We start from the raw sequence: 20,320 nt of genomic DNA, 5'->3' as shown, positions 1-20,320 counted from the left end.
TATATAACAGTGATAATAAAAATCTTTACTTTTTAATATGGTGTATAATGTATTTTCAATATAAATTTTCAATTATGTATTCCCAAAATAATTCTTTTTTAGAATGGCATTTCCAAAGTAACTAGCAAAATATAGCCATTGGGAATTTGGTTGATATTGATCGGATCGTTACGCTTCCTACACTCGCTACAACAAGCGAAAGAAAAAAAACCCAAAAATAAAGTCTTGATACGACCAAAAAGATATCCGCACATTCTTTAAATCAATCAAGAAAACCATAAAAATGAATACATGTACTTTTGTTAGGCCGAAATAAGTTTGGGTATGATATTGATACTTACAATGTATGTTGTAAATAAAAACATGGTTCACAATCAACCTATTTTAAATTTGAAATGTTTTTTTTGTGTGAGTGTGTGTAGGGGATGGTTAATGTGATAAGCAATATTCGTTCAAGAAGTGCGAGAAATTAGTCTTGACAACTTGACCTTTGATTATGTTTGATAAACAAAAAGACACAATGATATTTTTTTCCCTCAACATTGTGTGTGTGTTTCATTATTTATTATTAAAACGAGGAAGATGGTGGAAACATTTTTGTGTTTTTACTTTTTCTACTTTCTTTTATTAAATTGACGTTACTTCATTGGTCGTTCATAAAAAAGTTATTGAATTTTGTATAGTAAAAAAGAAAGATTTTCCTATTTTATTTAACTAGAATAAATGGAGTTTATACTAAACACATAATTCTGTAACCTTCAATTTAAGATTAATAGTTATCATCACTAAACGTTTTAAAATCCGATCACAAAATTAATCATAAAACAAAAGAAAGTTTGTGAACAAATCTAAACGTTTTAGAATCCAATTACAAAAGCGATATTTTATAACTCATAATAAACCCCATATTCAAATTTATTTATAAACAAATATTAAAACGTTTTTTGAAAAATAAATAGTGTAATTAAAGTATCAAAATTATTAATTATAGAAACCTTTGAATGGAATTAACATGAATAAAACTACTTGAATCAATAGCTTTTACATATAAAAATTAAAAGGAGTTAAAAACATTGAAAATAACTTTTGATAAAAATACAATGGTCCAACGTAACGTTTTTAATATTATTAGAGAAACTTTTTCTTATTTTTATTAATCATTGGTGTGATGGAAAAAAAGTTTTTAAGAAAAAACACTCAATTTTATAAATAATTCTCAAATTATCTATTTTAGTAAAAAAAAAATATTTTCTCCACCCTCTAAGTTAAAAATAAACAAAAAAAAAGGAGTTGTAGAAGAAAAAAAACCTTGAAAAAGAAAAAGAAAAATAGTCATAGAAACTTAACTAATACTATCAGAGTATCGGTCAGTATCAATCTTTTTTTTTTCTAAAAATAACTTGATCATGATTAAACTGAATAGTAAATTTAAAAAAATAAATAATTTCCATCTGATTATAAATCATTAAGTGGTTTTCCGTTTTCGTTTTCATTACAAATGAGAAAACTATTAACATTAATTAATTAAAAATCAGCAAAATAATTAATTCAAAGACCCTAATTACTACCAAGTCATAAAATAGTTTAATTTGTATTAAAAAGTTGGAACAAAAGTATCAAACATTAACTATTTGGTTTATAACAGGAATTGAATTTATTAGTCAAAACATTATTTAAAAAATAAGCTCTAATCAGAATTAAATGGCATTAACTCTAATTGATTACAAATTATTCCAAAAACTCTTTATTTATTAAGTCCAAAACTCTAATCAACATCCTCTGCTGTTCAATTTTTTCCCCCAAAATTCACTCACCATGTCTTTCACTACATTGCCTTTGGTTGATGAAGTAGACATTGTGATCCCCACCATCAGAAACCTTGATTTCCTTGAGCAGTGGAGACCTTTCTTCCAGCCTTACCATCTGATTATTGTTCAAGATGGCGATCCGTCCATAAACATCCGAGTACCTGAAGGATACGATTATGAACTCTACAACCGCAATGATATTGAGCGGATCCTTGGTCCTAAAGCCAGCTGCATTTCGTTCAAGGATGGCGCTTGTCGCTGCTTTGGGTTCCTTGTTTCTAAGAAGAAGTACATCTTCACCATTGACGACGACTGCTTTGTAAGCCTAACTTTCGTTAACTTTTCTGTTAATATATATGTGTAGTACACTTACTTTATATATATGCATGAATGTTGATATAATTTTTTGTGTTGAAATGAAGGTTGCTAAAGATCCAAGTGGGCAAGAGATCAATGCATTGGCACAACACATTCACAACTTGTCAACACCATCAACACCCTTCTTTTTCAACACATTATACAACCCATATCGTGAAGGTGCTGATTTCGTGAGGGGGTATCCCTTCAGTCTAAGGGAAGGTGTCACCACCGCCATCTCTCATGGTCTTTGGCTTAATATTCCTGATTATGATGCACCAACTCAACTCGTCAAGCCTCGTGAACGCAATACCAGGTCCAGCCGGTTAATTTTCACTACAAGTCACAATAATTTATTTATTTATTTTTGTTTCTAGATGTGTACTCAATGTGATTAAAAAATCTTGGAAATTTGTAGGTATGTGGATGCTATCATGACTATCCCAAAAGGGACCCTTTTCCCTATGTGTGCGATGAACCTTGCCTTTGATAGGGAACTCATCGGGCCCGCTATGTACTTTGGGCTCTTTGGAGATGGTCAGCCAATTGGTCGGTACGATGACATGTGGGCTGGTTGGTGTGCTAAGGTATTATGTTGTTTCATTAAGGTGGAAACATTGATGGGTCGGGCCAGATCGGGTATAACATGTTTTCCGGGTTGGGAAAATGGGTTGGTGGGGTTTGGCTCATTATAACCATTTCATAAATAAACGAGTCAAACACATATATGATAAATTTCCGCGCATATATGTATGTAAACATTGAGCAATGGTTATGTGCCATCACAAGCTTGCTCGGGTGGTAGGGGGTTTCCATAAGGTTTCCTTTTGGGGAAGTTTCGGGTTTGATTCTCACAAGTGTATTCCACTTACTGTGGAGAACACCACTGTAAGAGGACTCAAACTTGATGTAAGAATTTCCCTTCGGGGACCTGCCAGCCGAATTAACGCTGATAAAAAAACTTGTGTATGTAATCAAAACCAATTTGGCCCACGTGATATTGATCAAGTTATGGTGAAATTGTAGGTGACATGTGACCATTTGGGGCTAGGAGTGAAAAACGGGTTACCATACCTTTTCCATAGCAAAGCAAGTAACCCATTTGTCAACTTGAAGAAAGAATTCAAAGGCCTTTTTTGGCAAGAAGAAATAATTCCGTTATTTCAAAATCTTACCCTCCCGAAAGAATGCACCAACGCACAAGAATGCTACATCGAGCTCTCAAAATTCACAAGGGAGAAACTTGGCCCAATTGATCCTTACTTTGAGAAGCTTAGTGATGCCATGGTTACATGGATTGATGCTTGGAATGAGTTCAACCCATTAACCAATGGTGCAGCCGCGGTCAAGGTCAAACCTTCTAAATCCAAGTAGACTTGAACTCGGGTAAAGTCTAGTTTTCTTTTTTGTTTGAATAATGTGTTTGTTATGGAATTTGTCGTCACCGGATTTATTAACCTTTGTTGCGAGTTTATTTGAGATGTATGACTTATATTTCTATTTTTTAGAAATGAATGTTTGATCATATTGTTTTTATTAACTATTTTGAGGACCCAAATCGAGGTTGGTGGTCTAGTGGTAGAGATAAAATCTCTTAAACACCCTAAGATCATGGGTTCAAGTATTAGGAAGTACCAAAATAATGTTTTTCAGGAAAAAAAATTAATAACAGTAAAGTGTGATTTTGGAATGTGAATTATAGCAAAAATTTAAATTTGTTGTTTCTTTGAGTTAAGTTGAATTGGTATTTGGGATTGAAGAAAGTTTCAAACATTGTCCATATTTTGAGTATGTAGAGCTAAGCTAGAAGCAATGATTGAAGCTTTTAATTAGATGTGCAACTTATAATATATGTTTATTTTCATGTTTTGTTTTTGTTAGTTTTTGGGTCTACAACTTTTGAATATTATATCAATGCATCATCACATTTAAAAATAAATGGATTTTTTTCATTAGGAAACTAGAATTTATAAAGTTATTGTATTTTTATAAACATTTTTCTCAAACAAGAGTATCTTTCATAAAATGTCTATAAACCAATTTATATCTTCTATTTATATGGAAACAACAACGTACACATTTTTTTACTAAAGATTATATGTAGAAATTGGATATACACATTTGTTGTTTTTAAACTTTTAATCTTGATAAACTAGGCCTATATTTGTGCGAGGCACTCAAAAACTTCAATTTAACAAAGGGAAGGTCTTGAGTTGAAGTCCTATTTGAAACAAAAAAATAAAATAATATAAAAAAGTATTTTCATTTACACGTAACTCATATTCGCCTACACATATTATTAGTTCATTATTTTTACCTACACACAAGTAAATTTTTGCTTGCACATTGCTAGGATACCGATCAAAAAGATAAGTAAAATATAAAAAATATGATTTGTAGCTTCAATAAAAGATCGCTTAAAAATAATTAAAACAATTAAATATGTAAAAATACATGGTTTTTAACTTTTCAATAAAAGATCAATTAAAAACAATTAAAAAAAATAAATAACATTATTTGGATAAACTATGTTGTGTGAATATATGGCGACTACTTACTGATAGTATAAACTCTTAAGTTTCTATGAGTGTTTTTCTTTTCTTTTTTCAATGTATTTTTCTTCTACAACTCCTTTCTTTTTTGCTTATTTTTAACTTAGAGGGTGGAGAAAAAAATATAAAAATATTTTACTAAAATAGATAATTTGAAAAGTATTTATAAAACTGATTGTTTTTCTTAAAAACTTTTTTCCGTCACACCGAATCATATTGGGTTATTGGATAAAAAAAGGTTTTATTATGATTTAAAAAAACTAAGAAAAAGTTTCTAATAATACTAAAAACATTACGTTGGATCATTGTGTTTTTATCAAAAGTTATTTTCAGTGTTTTTAACTCCTTTTAATTTTTATATGTAAAAGTGATTGATTCAAGTAGTTTTATTTTCCATTCAAACTTTTCTGTAATTAATAATTTTGATACTTTAATTACACTATTTATTCTGCAAAAAGTGTTTTGATTTTTTTTTTAAGTTTGAATATGAGGTTTATATTATTAAGTTTATGAATAAGTTTTACATCAATAGTATATTTTTAGGATAGACTAATTAAAGACCTAAATATATATTTGTTTACTAAAAAGTTTAATTTTATGTTTTTATTAAAAATTCTGAATACGGGGTTTATTATTAGTAAATCACTTGGAGCATCGTTTCGAGATAATTTTTATATCAATCAACTCATATCCTCCTTCAGTTCTTCCGATCAAAAGACCTAGAAAATCAGTTTGAAATTCGGAAAAAACTTAACTCATTTATGTACATGATAAATTTTGAGATACCAACATATGTAAATAATAGTGATAATAATAATTTAGATGCTCAATTTTTTAAAATAACGGCCATGAATTGCATTAATTTTGTTGGTTACAAACTTCAAAAGTAGCTCCAATATGACTTGTTATTTTAATTTTAGATTGAAAACAGTACTTAGATGATGCTATTATTAATTACAAAAAAAGTAGTAAAAATACCTTTTTTTCTCACTATAACCATTTAAATAAGAGTATTACTTCAACACAATCAAAGGTCAAGTTATCAAGATTAAGTCCAAAACTCTAATCAACATCCTCAGCTGTTCAATTTATTTTTCCCCGAAATTCATTCACCATGTCTTTCACTACATTGCCTTTGGTTGATGAAGTAGACATCATCATCCCGACAATCCGAAACCTTGATTTCCTTGAGCAATGGAGACCTTTCTTCCAGCCTTACCATCTGATTACTGTTCAAGATGGCGGTCCGTCCATAAATATTCGAGTACCTGAAGGATACGATTATGAACTCTACAACCGCAATGATATTGAGCGAATCCTTGGCCCTAAAGCCAGCTGCATTTCGTTCAAGGATGGCGCGTGTCGATGCTTTGGGTTCCTTGTTTCCAAGAAGAAGTACATCTTCACCATTGATGACGATTGCTTTGTAAGCTTAACTTTCGTTAACTTTTCTGTTAATAATGTGTAGTACACTTATTATATATTTATATGCATGAATATATGTTGATATATTATTATGTGTTGAAATGAAGGTTGCTAAGGATCCAAGTGGGCAAGAGATCAATGCATTGGCACAACATATTCACAACTTACTAACACCAGCAACACCTTTCTTTTTCAACACGTTATACGACCCGTATCGTGAAGGTACTGTTTTCGTGAGGGGGTATCCCTTCAGTCTAAGGGAAGGTGTCACCACCGCCATTTCTCATGGCCTATGGCTTAATTTTCCTGATTATGATGCCCGACTCAGCTCGCCAAGCTTTATGAACGCAACACCAGGTCCAGATTTTCGCTCCAAGTTACAAGAACTTATTATATTTATTTCTAAATATGTACTCAATGTGATTAAAATCTTGGAAATTTGTAGGTATGTGGATGCCATCATGACCATCCCAAAAGGGACCCTTTTCCCTATGTGCGCCATGAACCTTGCCTTCGATAGGGAACTCATCGGGCCCGCCATGTATTTTGGGGTCTTTGGAGATGGTCAGCCAATTGGTCTGTACGATGACATGTGGGCCGGTTGGTGTGCTAAGGTACTATGTTGTTTCATTAAGATGGAAGCAATATTGCTGGGTCGGGTCATAACATTTTTTTCCGGATTGGATTGTGTTGGTGGGGGTCAACCACATATATGTAATTATGTATATGATCAAAACCTATTTGACCCATATATTGATAAATTGCCACACATATATGTAAGCAAACATTGAGCAATGGTTATGTGCCATCACGAGCTTGCTTGGGTGGTAGGGGGTTTCCATAAGGTTTCCTTTTGGGGAGGTCTTGGGTTTGATTCTCACAAGTGTATTTCACTTACTGTGAAGAACACTACTGTAAGAGGACTCAAACTCGGGTAAGGAGTGGTTGATGTAAGAGTTTCACTTCAGGATACTGCTAGCCAGAATCATGTGGATTAAAAAAAACTTATGTGTAATCCAAACCAATTTGGGCCCACGTAATATTGATCAAAGTTATTGTGAACCTCTAGGTGATATGTGACCATTTGGGTCTAGGTGTGAAAACCGGGTTACCATACATTTGGCACAGCAAAGCAAGCAACCCATTTGTCAATTTAAAGAACGAATACAAAGGCATCTACTGGCAAGAAGACATTATTCCGTTTTTCCAAAACGTTACGCTTCCCAAAGAATGCACGACCCCACAGAAATGCCACATCGAGCTCTCAAAGCTCGTGAAGGAGAAACTGGGCCCCATTGATCCTTACTTTGAGAAACTCAGCGATGCGATGGTTACTTGGATTGATGCTTGGGATGAGCTCAACCCGGTGACAAACATGGGCGGATCTAGAGTCTAAACGGGTGGTTCCCGGGAACCACCCGAGTTTCGAAATAATAGTGTATTGATATGTAGAAAATATTAGAGGAAACACCTTATAAATTAGAAAGTAACCACTCTGTGTACAATACAAGGGTTGGACTAGATGGCAAGTTGTTGGTTTAAGGTCATGGGTTCAATTCCCTGCAGCAAGCAATTTTTTAAATCTTTTTTTAAGTCAGCCTTATATCAATTTAGGATTTTATAAAACACACACCTATACAGTGACTGTCTCTGTCCCTTCCTCATACTCACCCTTGTTACTCTTCCTAGAATCCTCCCACTGTAAAGTTAAATTTAGATTCATTTGTTAAATATTTAATTGTTCTTGATGTTGTTAATTGTTAGGTTATTTGTTAAGTTTTAGTTTTTAATTTGTTAGTTTGGTAGTTTTTGTTAGTTTTAATTTGTTTGGCTGTTAGTTTTTAATTTGTTAGTTTGTAATGAACTCTGTCTAAACCATCGGACGGACCCGAACCTTGAACCAACTTGGAATTTTTTATATCCGATTCTATGAAATTGAAGCATATAAAGTAGTGCACCACCTGAAAAAAATTCCTGGATCCGCCACTGGTGACAGATGGTGCAACCGCGGGGTAAAGTTGAGGGTTCTAAAGCCAAGTAGAGTTGGAGTCGAGTAATGTTTGTTTTTAGTTTTCTTTACTGTTGGAATAATGTTTGTTTCGGAATTTGTTGTCACCGGCTTTATTTTGTATTAGTGAATTTATTTGAGAGATATGACTTATGTTTCTAGATATGAATGTATGACTATAGTATTGTTTTGGTTTGTGTGTGGGTTACATGGTTTTAAACACACAGCATAGATAGACACTCCAAAATTTCTATGGAAGTGTAAACAAGCCAGGCCAGGCTATCTCAGCATGGTTTATAAATGATACGAGCCAAGCTGGCTCAATTTGTAAACAAGCCAATTTTGATTGAGTTTTCTTACATATTTATTTATTTTTAATGAATTTCAAGTCACTAGCTATTTGAACATCTCTAAACATAGTGTTAGCAAGTGAGCAACAATTAGTATTGGGTTCGGGCTAGACTTAGAATATAAGTTAAAAAGTATGCGAGTAGGCTAGCCAAAACCATCCACCACTCATAATCAGTTTTATAAATATATAAAAAATGAAAATAATTCAAGCCAGGTTGAGCTCACTTGTTTAAAAAAGAGTCAATTTCAAGCGAGTTTTTTAAGTTTATTTCAAGTGCTTTGAGCTATGAACCATTCAACATGGTTTGATGCCATGACCAGTTTTTTTAAGGTTGTAAATCAACCGAGCTGCTAATGAGCTACGTACTCAACTCACTAAAATCCCGAATCAATTCGTGGTTAAATGAGCTCGGTCTTAAATAACTACTAATGAGCCGAACTCAAGCTTCCCCGACCCAATGTTTTTACACCCCCAAAACATCTCTCTAAACGCTTAACACAAGGTCTACTCTAGATTGGAATTTGTCGTCACCGGATTTATTTAACCTTTGTTGACATTGTTGTGAGTTATTTGAGATTTATGACTTATATTTCTATATTTTAGAAATGAATATATGATCATATTGTTGTTTTGGTTGTGTTTGGATATGTGTTTTAAAAGGTATTATATAATTGTAAACAAACTGCATACGACCTAGGGTAGCTCTCAACTATTTTGAAGATCTAAATCGAGGTTGGTGGCTTAAGGGTTGAGACAAAGTCTCTTAAACACTCAAAGATTATGGGTTTAAGGTCTCTTAAACACTCAAAGATTATGGGTTCAAGTCAAGTAGACAGGTGTTATCAGGACCCATATCAGTATTGGTTTTAACCGTCTATTTTACAAGTTAACGCGCATGAGTCGTTAACCATTCTTTTACACTATTAGACAGAAATGGCGTCACCGTCCCGGAAACTCACTTCCACCGGAATCGCAACAACCATTAATGTCGTCGGCGACGAAATTCTCCAAAACATAATCGGCAGACTTCCGGCGGCGTCTTTCGCCTCCGCCGCTTGTGTCAGCCGCTGCTGGAACCGTGTTTGCGATCGCGTCCTTTGTCGGCCAAAGCTATCCTCCGCTTGGTCGATCAATCCTTCACTCCAAGTAACTACTTCTTATTTCAAACCCTAGCTTATGCAGTTATGCGTCAATAATATTATTATTTTGCATTCTTAAGCCCTAATTAATAATAATAATATTCATCAGGTTGCTATAGAAGAGGTGGTGAATAAAGTACTGTCTGAGCCTATTCGTCCTCATTTTGTCATTGCTTTCGTTGGACGCAACTTCAGCACGCACGAGGCTCACCAACTCGTATGTTATTCGGACTTTACAGTTGGTTAATATGAATAATGTGTGGCATGTGTGCGTATTCGACTCGTATAGGCATATACTAGTCATACCTGATGTCTCGTACAGTACGATAATTTAGCATATACAGTTTCATCACTGCAAAACTATATGACTCGTATAGGTATGTATAATATCACATTCTTAACGTCACATGACACCTTCTGACATCTATACGAGCCATATAGACCTATAGATATATATATTTGACGGTGCGTTTATATCGTCTGAATATCTCATGCCATAAGATAGTTAAGCATATAGTTTCATCACCGCAAAACTATATGCCTCATATAGGTCCTATATGACTCGTATACACGCTATACAACTTGTTTAGGTTATTGTTAATGTCACATGACACCCTCTGACATCTATACGAGCCATATAGACCTATATATACGAGTCGCATAGATTTTAGACTGTGTGTGTTTATATCTTCTGAATATCTCATGCCATAAGATAATATTTTGGTGACATAGTTTGCATATTTGTAAATTTTGTTGATGAAATGCAGATTACTGCACAACTAGGGTTCAAAGTTCAATTGATTACTAGTTGTTCCTGTGGAATTATCGGAACGGATGTGATATCTGATGAATGGAATGAACTACAAACTCAGGATATGCTTTCTGGTCAATGGAATGACCTACAGACTGATGATACTTCTGTACTTGTAGCTCATATTTCAAATAGAGCAATCATGTTGGTTGCTGGATTTCTACCCGGCATAAAAGTCAAAATAATCCCATATCTGAAGCAAATTGAGGTAATAAATCTCATCCTTGTTAATCACGAAATTAAACTTATCATGTAGCTATAATTGTATGTGTTCTTATTATTTAAAAGTTTTGTTCATGTAGCAGGCACCACAAGATGTCTTGATTGATAAATTTGTAACGGACATTAGGGAGTTCTCGACTTCCATTTCAGGATGTAAATCCCCTGCTGCTGTAATAATGTTCAGTGTAAGTTATTATTAAAAGTAACTTTTAATGGTTTTTTAACTAAACCATATTTGCATTGTGTATTATTATGATCACCGAATTTTATGAGCAGGAAGTTCAACAAGACATAACAGCTATTATGGAAAAAATGGGTGAGTGTTGTATTTAGAACAACACTTTACTGTGTAATGCTAACTTACTATAATTAATTTTCTTAGTTTGTTTCTTTTCTTGATTTTAGAGTATGCTCTTTCATCAGAAACTGTTATTGTTGGTGGTTGTGGACATTTTTTACGACATGCTAATGGAAGTTCAAGGAACATAACCGCCACTGAAGAACATGCTTCTGCTGCTGCCTTGGTTTTTGTTGTGGACAAGAACAAACCTCCTGGTAACTTTGAAAATACAGTTTTAGATGTAATTCACTTTCAGAATTTTATATTTTGGCATTTTCTTATTTTTGTCTTTTTTTATCTTCATTTCTTTAATGATCCTCTACCTGTTTGTTTAAGTTTTCTTTTGAGACTGGTCACTTTTTTGGTAGCATTTATTTAGTATTAACACTCAAATACATTTTCCTTTAGAAACTCATATTTATTCGTTGGAATGTAAGGTTAATTCCAAGTTCCAACCAGTTGTGAGTTTTAAAAATGTTTCCGAGCAGGTATCGGAGAAACTCGGTTTCATTCTGTAGTATCAAGTGGACTATCATCCCTAGGCGGTGGTGTATACAAGGTGGCTTCTGTTAGAGCGGGATACTCCAAATCTTCGACTTACATCACCGCAAGAAGAGAAGGGTCACGCGAAGATCTTGGTGGTCACGCTATTATGAGTCAACTCTATGAGGATGTATGCTATTCTTTACTTGTAGTCTGAAATAACTTAATAAGCAATTCAACAAACAACTTTAAATCTCCTTCAAAGTCGGGGAATTTTAACCTGTTATATTTAATAACAGGTAGGAGACCAGAACAAATATGTTCCTTTATGTATTGGGGTAAAAAAAAGAAGGAAATGCTCAATTGGTCAGGAAAAGGTTGGATGGGTGACTTCTTTTGCATTCCCCCAAGTTCTACGGTAAGATAACTACCGATAGCATCCGTTGTAACTTACAAGTTAACTTATCATTGTCAACTGATTGTTCTATAGTATAAATGACGCACCTCTACAAGTAGGTCTTTGTGATCGCTTTTGAGTATGATAGTATGCTATTTGAAAACGCAAAAAATAATTTTGAACTAGCTGATCTCAAATTGGTTATCGGAAACTCATCATCATCATCATCGTACTCAGTATATCCCACCAATAGCAAAGCTATGGTAGGGTCTGAGGAGGGTAAGATGTAGACAGCCTTACCTCTACCCCATAGGGATAGAGAGGCTGCTTCCGGTGAGACCCCCGGCTCGATAGTAGTTTTGCATCAAGCCTTGGACATAACGCACATAGCACTCAATCATCGGGATACCGGTTGATTGGTGCATGTACCCTCGTCTTTCGGCTATCAACGCCACCACATGATGCCTGATTAACCTTCCGCCACTTTTAACGTTATTTTCACGAGATTAGTAAAATAACGTCAAAATTAGTGCAATTTCACTTTTGTCCACCCGAGGGTTTACACATATATACATAATATGCACGCACCTCAAGCAGGGCGTGTTATCGGAAACTAATAAAAATAATAAGATCATAACGGTAATAAAAATCAGATTACTATTAAGATCTTGTTATTGAAATCTGATTATTTCACGTTTTCACGTATTGTGTCAAGATAGGCAGTTTTTTGTGAAATTTGGGCTGACCCGAAACATTTGCATCCAAATTTTTAGAAAGTTAACTAGTGTGAGAAATATGATTATAATCTATATTATTTTAGTAATAATTAATTTCTTGAACAACATGACCTAGAAGGTTTTATGCATCAAGGATACATTTTTACCCATTTGATTGGCCTGTATAAATAACAATTAATAAACAAATGGGTAGTTCAACTATAATCATTTCCATGCAGGACTGACCACGAGGGTATGACTGTTGGTGATCCTGGCAACGAAATAAGCGATATCGGCATCAAAAGAGGCGATACTTTTCGTTTTTATTTCCCAGATTCGCTGCCGCCTTATCTTCTGCTACCAATGTGTATAACAATCTGAAATCTTTCAAGCAAGGGAGCACCACTAGCGGTAATAAGCACAAGGTGTTTGGCGGTCTTATTTTCAGTTCTCTAAATTTTGGTAGGTCATATTTTGTCCAACCGAACGTAGGCAGATCTCCGTTTTTGGACAACTTCCCTGGCGTGACACTTGGCGGGACATTTTGTTGCCTGGGAATAGGGCGTGGCAATTTAACCCCGTACATCAAAAATTCTAAACAACAAAAGTCAGCGCGTTTTTGCTTGCCCAAATGCAGTGATGTCTATTTAATCATGTCTTACACTCCATAAAAATGGAATTATGGTGCGTTTGTGTTAGACTTCGGTGTTATTTTAAAATTTCAAACATGATCCTGTTTGCATACATGTTTCCATCATAGGATCCTATATTTCATTATATTTTGTTTTTTCTATATTGATTCTGTTAGTAGTTTATATAAATATCATTAGTTATCTAAGTACTTCTCTTTCTTAAAGCAACCTGTTTCAACCCAAGCTCATTTTTGCCCGACCCTGTTTTGAAGAAATTTGATATATTTTAGAATGACCCGTGTCTTCCTGAATCTGATATGACTTGTTAGACGACACTACCTCACTACATAAGTATGCCTAGTTAGGGAGTATGCATACACACGCGATAGTGAGAAAATGGAAAAGAAAAATGATGTGTTTGCATTATACAAGTGTTGTGCTTCGCTGGCTGCGTTTTGTGTTGTTTTCAAGAGGATGGAGCTAGCCTGAGCCCCTGGTTGGGATGTCGCTGCCAAATGAGCTGGTGGCGCCTACAGCATGCAAAAGTTCAGATTACCGGTGGTTGCTTTTGATCCGGCATGGTTGCTTGTTTGCTAGTAAGAACTGATTACCCGTGGGAATTGATTATTCAGTGTAGCAACTGACTGATCAACAGTTTCTGTGTTATAAACAGCAACTGCATGATCAACATCAACTATGTTCAACAACTTGGACCATCTACAAAGAATACTATGACTAGTAACTAAGCGGTCAACATAAAATTGGGCTATTAGCGCCAACTTGGGTGATCAATAATAAGTTACTATCGATAATCAAACATATCGAATCTTGAGTGTTGGAAACAGATTCTCTTGTGTTAAGTTCTTGAAATTGAGAATCTAGATATACCAAATTTCAGACCAGAGACTATGTGTTCGTCAACATAGTCGTTAGCGGTTCCTTGATCTTGAACTCCAATGTTAATTGCAAATCATATTAACATGGTGGATTCATCTTGTTCCTTAAGTTTGCAATTCCTGGTCTTGTAACCTGGTTCGCTGCAGTACAAACATAGTCGCTTGTCATAGCCTTGATTCGCAAAGGAAAAAGCTGGATGGGTGACTTCCTGCGCATTCCGCCACCTCCTACTGTAAGATAACTTATCATTGTCAACTGATTGTTTTTAAGTAGAAATGATGCACCTCTAATAAGATCATAATAGTAGTAAGAATTAGATTTTACTATTATGATCTTAAATTGGTTAAAAGAAATCTTTTCATTTCGCCCTTTCACCTAATGTGTCAAGATAGGCCTAAGTCCCGGATCGATAACCAAACACAAGAAAATATAACTCTAAAAACTGATTACAAACCCTCAAACCCTAACTCGGTTTGACTCTTGATGAACCCTAACTCGGTTACACCAACTCCGCAATCTCTAATGTCTAACCATAACTCGGTTTATATAGACTAACCCTAACTTGTTAGCCAAGACATTACCAAATATAATAAAACCCTAACTGTAACCCCATAAACCCATTACATAATAATGAATCACACGGGCCCAATAGGTCCAATCCGGTTACCTACACGTGACAGGCCTATTAACAGTGGTGGAGCCACATGTTGATTACCGGGTTCGGCTGAACCCGGTCTTTTTCGGTTTTATAGTATTGAACTAACGAGCAAACCCATTTTTTTCAGTGAGCGAACCCGGTGTCATTTCAAAATAAAAAGTTCGAACCCATGGATTATGAAAAATTTAGTTATATTCTTTTATAGAAATGATTTTTTTTTTTTGTAAAATGTAAAAAGATTTAAAAAAACTATAAAAATTACTAACAAACATCATAAATGGACAAATAATAATTTGTATATAGATTATAAAAAAATGCTTAAAGTTATTCATATAATCGGTTAACAAGCCCAACTCAATTAACATTCTTAAACATGACACCGAAACAAGTAATCGGATGGGTGACAATTATATTGAATATGTTATGAATCGTTTTCAAAACATGATTGAATATGTTATGAATCGTTTTCAAAACATGAAAACGCATATGAAACAATTATAATATGTTATATATTTTTTATTTAATATGACTTTATATTTTATTAAATGTTGACGATGTACTTTTGTTATAATAATGATATTGCATTTTATTTATTTAACCGAATGATCGACCCGACCCAATGCATCCAGGTTCGAAAACTTTGACGTCTGAAATAAACCAAGCATCGAAAAATCCCGAACCCATAGAATAAAATGCCTGGCTCCGCCACTGCCTATTAAGTTGGAAATTACGTCCAACAAGGCTGTCTTTTGTAAGATTTCGATTGACCTGAAACACTTGCATCCAAGTTTTTAGAAAGTTAAGTATTGTGCCAAATATGATCACAAGTAGGGTTGTTCAAAAAGCCCGTGGCTCGCGGCTCGCTCGAAAATAGCTCGAAAAAAGCTCGATTCTAAATGAGCTCGACTCGGCTCGATTTCTAAACGAGCCGAGCTCGAGCTAGGGTCAGCTCGGCTCGTGGCTCGGTCTTGGCTCGGCTCGTTGGCTCGTTTAGATTAAACCCTAAATATTAATATTTATATATATTAATATCATACCAAAAAATAAATAAATAAAAATTATACATATATTATGTCACTCGATACCTAAAACCTTAAAAAATAATAACGAAAATAAAACATATAAATTTATAGATTCTCTAGCTTATAAATTTTATATAATATGTATGTTAAAGTTATACTTTTTTTTATTTTATATATCAAAATTTGTAAAATATAAAATAAAAAAATTAAAAATAAAAATTAAAAAAGTTAAAGGTGCCCGGCTCGACGAGCTCGAGCTCGGCTCGAGTTTTAAACGAGCCGAGCTCGAGCTCGATAAAGAAAACGAGTCGAGCTCGAGCCAGTTCGATTAAGTTCGAGCTCGAGCTCGAGCACACTCTGGCTCGACTCGACTCGGCTCGTTTACAGCTCGATTAACTTGTAAATAATATTTACAAGTTGATGTTAGACTTTGTTTGACTTTTTGACTTTGTGATGTTATGCATGCCACCCGACTGGTTACTTTTAATTTTATTTTATACTTTGTTTGACTATTAATATACAAAGCTCACGTCAAAGGTAACAAACAAAGGGAACCAAGCATTTGTTAAAGTCATTTTAGACGTGAAACATTTTTTAAATAAAAAAATATATATAAAAAAAAACATACTAAAGTCAAACAATATAAATAAGTCAAATACAGACTTATTTCCAATGACATTCATCATTTGATAATTCTGAATCTGAATCATGCCCGCGTTCATATGAATTATGGTACGAAAATACCACCCTATATGCAGGACTATCATAATCCCAAGCATTGTAATGCATTATGGTCATAATCAAACACCGACTCCTTTTCGTACTGTTCTTCATGCATGTATTTCACTTGTTCTTCTTCCACTTCTTGCACTAAAAAAGGGTATCTATATTTTCCCCTGTCAATGGACCGGCGTCCTTTTCAACATTACCAACTTCAAGATGGTTACTACATGGCTGCCTAAATACAAAATTAAAGATGTGAATCAACAAAAAATTGTTAATCTAATAGAAGATAGTGAACACATTTGACCATTAGAAATAGAACCTTAGAGGTTTTCATAAGATAAATTCAAACTACATGACTACTCAAAAGCTAAGTACATTAACAAAAAAGAATGTCCAACTAATTCCTAACACAATCTTCAATTTTGTGACATTCATTGCTTTGGCTCTTACAAATTCGTCTTTCTTGTTGATAGTTCTGACCAAAGAAGGGATTATCCTTTCATATCTAGGACACGTGAGAGTATCAGTCCACCTTAGCTATCCGTAACTCCCCTTCTGTAACGAAATTAAAAATCAATCATATTCATACATTCAACAATAGCAAATTACGACTTGCAACCTTAAAATATCAACCAAATTTAAACATTTAACAACCTTAAATCCTAAAACTGTATCATCCAAAATTAAAATAAAAAATGATCACGAACCCTAATTAGAATTAACATTAGAAATTTGAAGATTGAAAGACTTACACGACACAAGAATCTTCGACCAAGGTCTGTATTCATTCTGGAAATCCGATAGCGTGTAGTTGCACCACAAGAGTGAATCCAATCTGATACATCGTTCGTCTATAACCTCGATCTCGTAAATGAAGAAGATGAGAACTGTGAAATATTGGGTAGGGCTCGAATTTGGTGGGAATGATGATCAACAATTCCTCAATCGTCACAAAAGCAAACGAGATTGCTGATTGATAGATCGAAGTGAACACATGTAAATTATGGCTCCCATTAGAGCATTCTCATCATATCCCCTAAAAATATGTGAGGGAAATTTGCAAATTATATGGTGAAGTTTTAAGTGACTGTGAGTGTAAATTATAGGACGGGGATAGAAAATGTAGTGATTTTTTAAAAAATTGGGTAAACAAAGTTTGCCCCTGTTTGTTATTAATATTTTTAGAATTGATTGTGAGTAGATGAGAGAGAAACTGTAATGATAAATGTATAAAAAATATTATTTAATTAAACATAAAAAAGAAATATAGTATTTTGTAGTGTATTTATAGAGATACGGATGAGTGATAAGTTGAAAACACAGATAGTAGTAAAAAGTAATTCAATCAATTTTTAGAAAGTAGAAGAAACAGAATTTAAGACAAGCGACTCAAACAGTTATTAAACAAGAACAAAACGTACTCAAACAGATCATATTTAAAAAAGCAGGGACTTAAGTTGATCTTCCCCATAAATCACAAGAACACAACTAATTTACTATATTATTGTTTTCACTTACAATAATAAAGATGGAGAAAAAGTCCGTAGTAGTCGAATCCAGTTCTATTATAATTATTATTATCACCAACATCTCATCCAATTTCTAATGGGCGGCGGTACAGTTTTCACCATCGAAGAAGATGAGTATGAAACCTTGAAAACCGAATTAACAGTGATTACGATGATTTAAAGGATCGAGTTGACAACATGGAGCTCCATCAAGTTAAAACTAAAGTTTTGAGGTTTTCTTTTCTTTTCTTTTTTTCCTGATTTCTTTCTATTTCATAATTCGGTTTGGTTCGGTTCGGTTAAGGACTCGTTATTCATATGGATCATGAGTTTAAACAATATTTTCCTTTTCATCTTATTAATCTTTGCCCCGTAGTTTGGATCATATACAAATGACTTTTATCGCGAGAAATGTAAAAATAACTATAGTAATTATGTTAAAATTAGAGTAATTATTATTACACTATAACTTTTAAACTAGAGTAATTATTATTACACTATTATATTTTTTATAACATAATTACTCTCGTTTAAAATTATAATTACTCTAGTTATTTGTATGTTTAATATGTTAATTTTATTTGTACCGGAACTCTCCCATAAAAACTATATGTTAGTGAGATGCGTAACTTCGTGAGCTACATCATTTTTACTTGCTTTTTTTACAATACTAACCTTATAACTAAAAGAGATGAAAAACGAAAAGATAAAAAGAATATTGTTTGCTTAGTTGTAGTTTTCTCGGTTTTGTCAACTTTGTGGTTTTCTCATAAACTCTCCCTTTCATATAAATCATTTTTTTATATTTAGATAACATAATATATACTATTATTTACATATTTAGTTATTTTTATCATAATTTTGTATATAATCATAATTACTTTTTATCTTGTTAACAACATTACTTTACAGTTTTACTAATGATGATGCCATTATCAGTTTGTACTTTTTTCTATAAATATTTGTGTGTAAGGTTACAATGTAATTTGTATGCTTCCCAGCTATACACCGGGATCATGGGTCGAAAACGTAGGTGGCTTGACCATGAGTGACTACAACGTGCCGAAAACAACCACTCTTCTAATAATCGGCCCGAAAGGATCTGGTAAAAGTAGTCTTGTTAACAGAATTACACGAGTGTTTGAAGATGACAAGTTTGCACCAGAAAGAGCCCAGGTTACATGTACGCGTTTAGTCCATTGTTGTTAAGTGTACTTAGGCCTGTAAGCGAGCCGAAAAAACAACAACAACGGCATGTTCGTGTTCCTTCATTTAACTTTAAATGAATACGAACACAAACACTTAATCAGACAAATATATTCGTTATTTTAAAAAATGAACATGTTTGTATTCATGTATGTTTGTTTGTTTAAAATCTAAACGGACAATTGACAAACATAAACAAACATAAATGAGCAAAGATAAGCGGGTAGAAACGAACATATATGAACAAAAGTAAATGAACACAAACATAAATGAACACAGACAAACAACTATAAAACCATTAAGTAGACAGCTCATTCAGATAATATTTAATTATTTTTTATTAATATGTAAATGAACATAAATAAACGAAACATTCATGAACATAAATGAGCGAACGAAACATGTATTCATGTTTGTTTGTTTAATTGAAGGAACACAAATTTTTTTGTTCATGTTCGTTCGTTTATTAAATTAACGAACATAAACGAACTTCCCGCCAAACGGTTCACGAACAGTTCACTGAACGTTCAGTTTGTTTACATGCCTAAGTGTACTTGCAGCATTTTTTTGTTATTGGTAAGAGTTTAATAATCTCGATCGTTTTAGATAATTCATCCATTTGGGATAGCACGTGTTTCCTCCGAGAGTATATGGTACCAAGAAACTCAACTTCTTTCTGTTTATACTACACGCGTGGATTTTCAAGCGATTTGAGTGAAAATTTCGAGATGATTATGCAATGGATGACAAAAGGCGTCTGCAATGGAGAATTGGTGAAAAGGTTGTTTATGTAAATTGTGTAGGAAATGATGTAACCGGCTGTAGCCAAAACAATCTACATAACCGAACCCACCCCAAAACCGAGCTGAAGCCATTGTTAACCTTGAAAAACTGAAACTGGTCGGTTTTCGAAAACCCAAAAACTAAACTTTTGGTTGTTGGTTTAGTTTGAGCCCCAAACTGACCCATTCACACCCATAGTTATAAACTGTTGAAACCGACCAAACTGAACTAGCAGAAGCAATTCAGCCGGTTTGAAATCTCATGGTTCGGTTTTGGTG

The 20,320-nt window shown here is 33.8% G+C and overlaps 1 protein-coding gene, 1 long non-coding RNA gene and 2 pseudogenes across 4 annotated transcripts; all 4 read left to right on the top strand.

Annotated features, from left to right (window-relative positions):
* Positions 1-1,698: 1,698 nt before the first annotated feature.
* LOC143579613 (UDP-arabinopyranose mutase 1-like) lies at positions 1,699-3,966 on the top strand. Its single transcript, XM_077062863.1, has 4 exons — positions 1,699-2,127; positions 2,231-2,481; positions 2,584-2,752; positions 3,192-3,966. Exons 1-4 carry the CDS (start codon positions 1,816-1,818, stop codon positions 3,537-3,539), a joined length of 1,080 nt encoding a protein of 359 aa, XP_076918978.1. The 5' UTR covers positions 1,699-1,815; the 3' UTR covers positions 3,540-3,966.
* Positions 3,967-5,831: 1,865 nt separating this feature from the next.
* Positions 5,832-7,538, top strand: LOC143579611 (UDP-arabinopyranose mutase 1-like; annotated as a pseudogene). Its single transcript, XR_013143493.1, has 4 exons — positions 5,832-6,143; positions 6,250-6,499; positions 6,588-6,756; positions 7,212-7,538. The product of XR_013143493.1 is annotated as a UDP-arabinopyranose mutase 1-like (transcript).
* Positions 7,539-9,431: 1,893 nt separating this feature from the next.
* LOC143579625 (F-box/LRR-repeat protein At5g63520-like) lies at positions 9,432-13,752 on the top strand (annotated as a pseudogene). Its single transcript, XR_013143497.1, has 9 exons — positions 9,432-9,648; positions 9,751-9,858; positions 10,409-10,660; positions 10,758-10,859; positions 10,951-10,990; positions 11,080-11,229; positions 11,503-11,687; positions 11,797-11,915; positions 12,850-13,752. The product of XR_013143497.1 is annotated as an F-box/LRR-repeat protein At5g63520-like (transcript).
* A 4,445-nt stretch (positions 13,753-18,197) lies between these two features.
* Positions 18,198-20,081, top strand: LOC143579624 (uncharacterized). Its single transcript, XR_013143496.1, has 3 exons — positions 18,198-18,286; positions 19,055-19,236; positions 19,866-20,081. It is a non-coding gene; the product is annotated as an uncharacterized LOC143579624 (long non-coding RNA).
* The last annotated feature ends 239 nt before the right edge of the window (positions 20,082-20,320 follow it).

The sequence above is a fragment of the Bidens hawaiensis genome, unplaced genomic scaffold (genome assembly GCF_021521415.1).
Source record: "Bidens hawaiensis isolate Kalapana, Puna unplaced genomic scaffold, B.hawaiensis_p1.1 tig00029887_1, whole genome shotgun sequence".
NCBI lineage: Eukaryota > Viridiplantae > Streptophyta > Magnoliopsida > Asterales > Asteraceae > Bidens > Bidens hawaiensis.
Note: the sequence above shows the minus strand (reverse complement) of the source record. Positions and strands in the feature narration are given on the sequence as shown.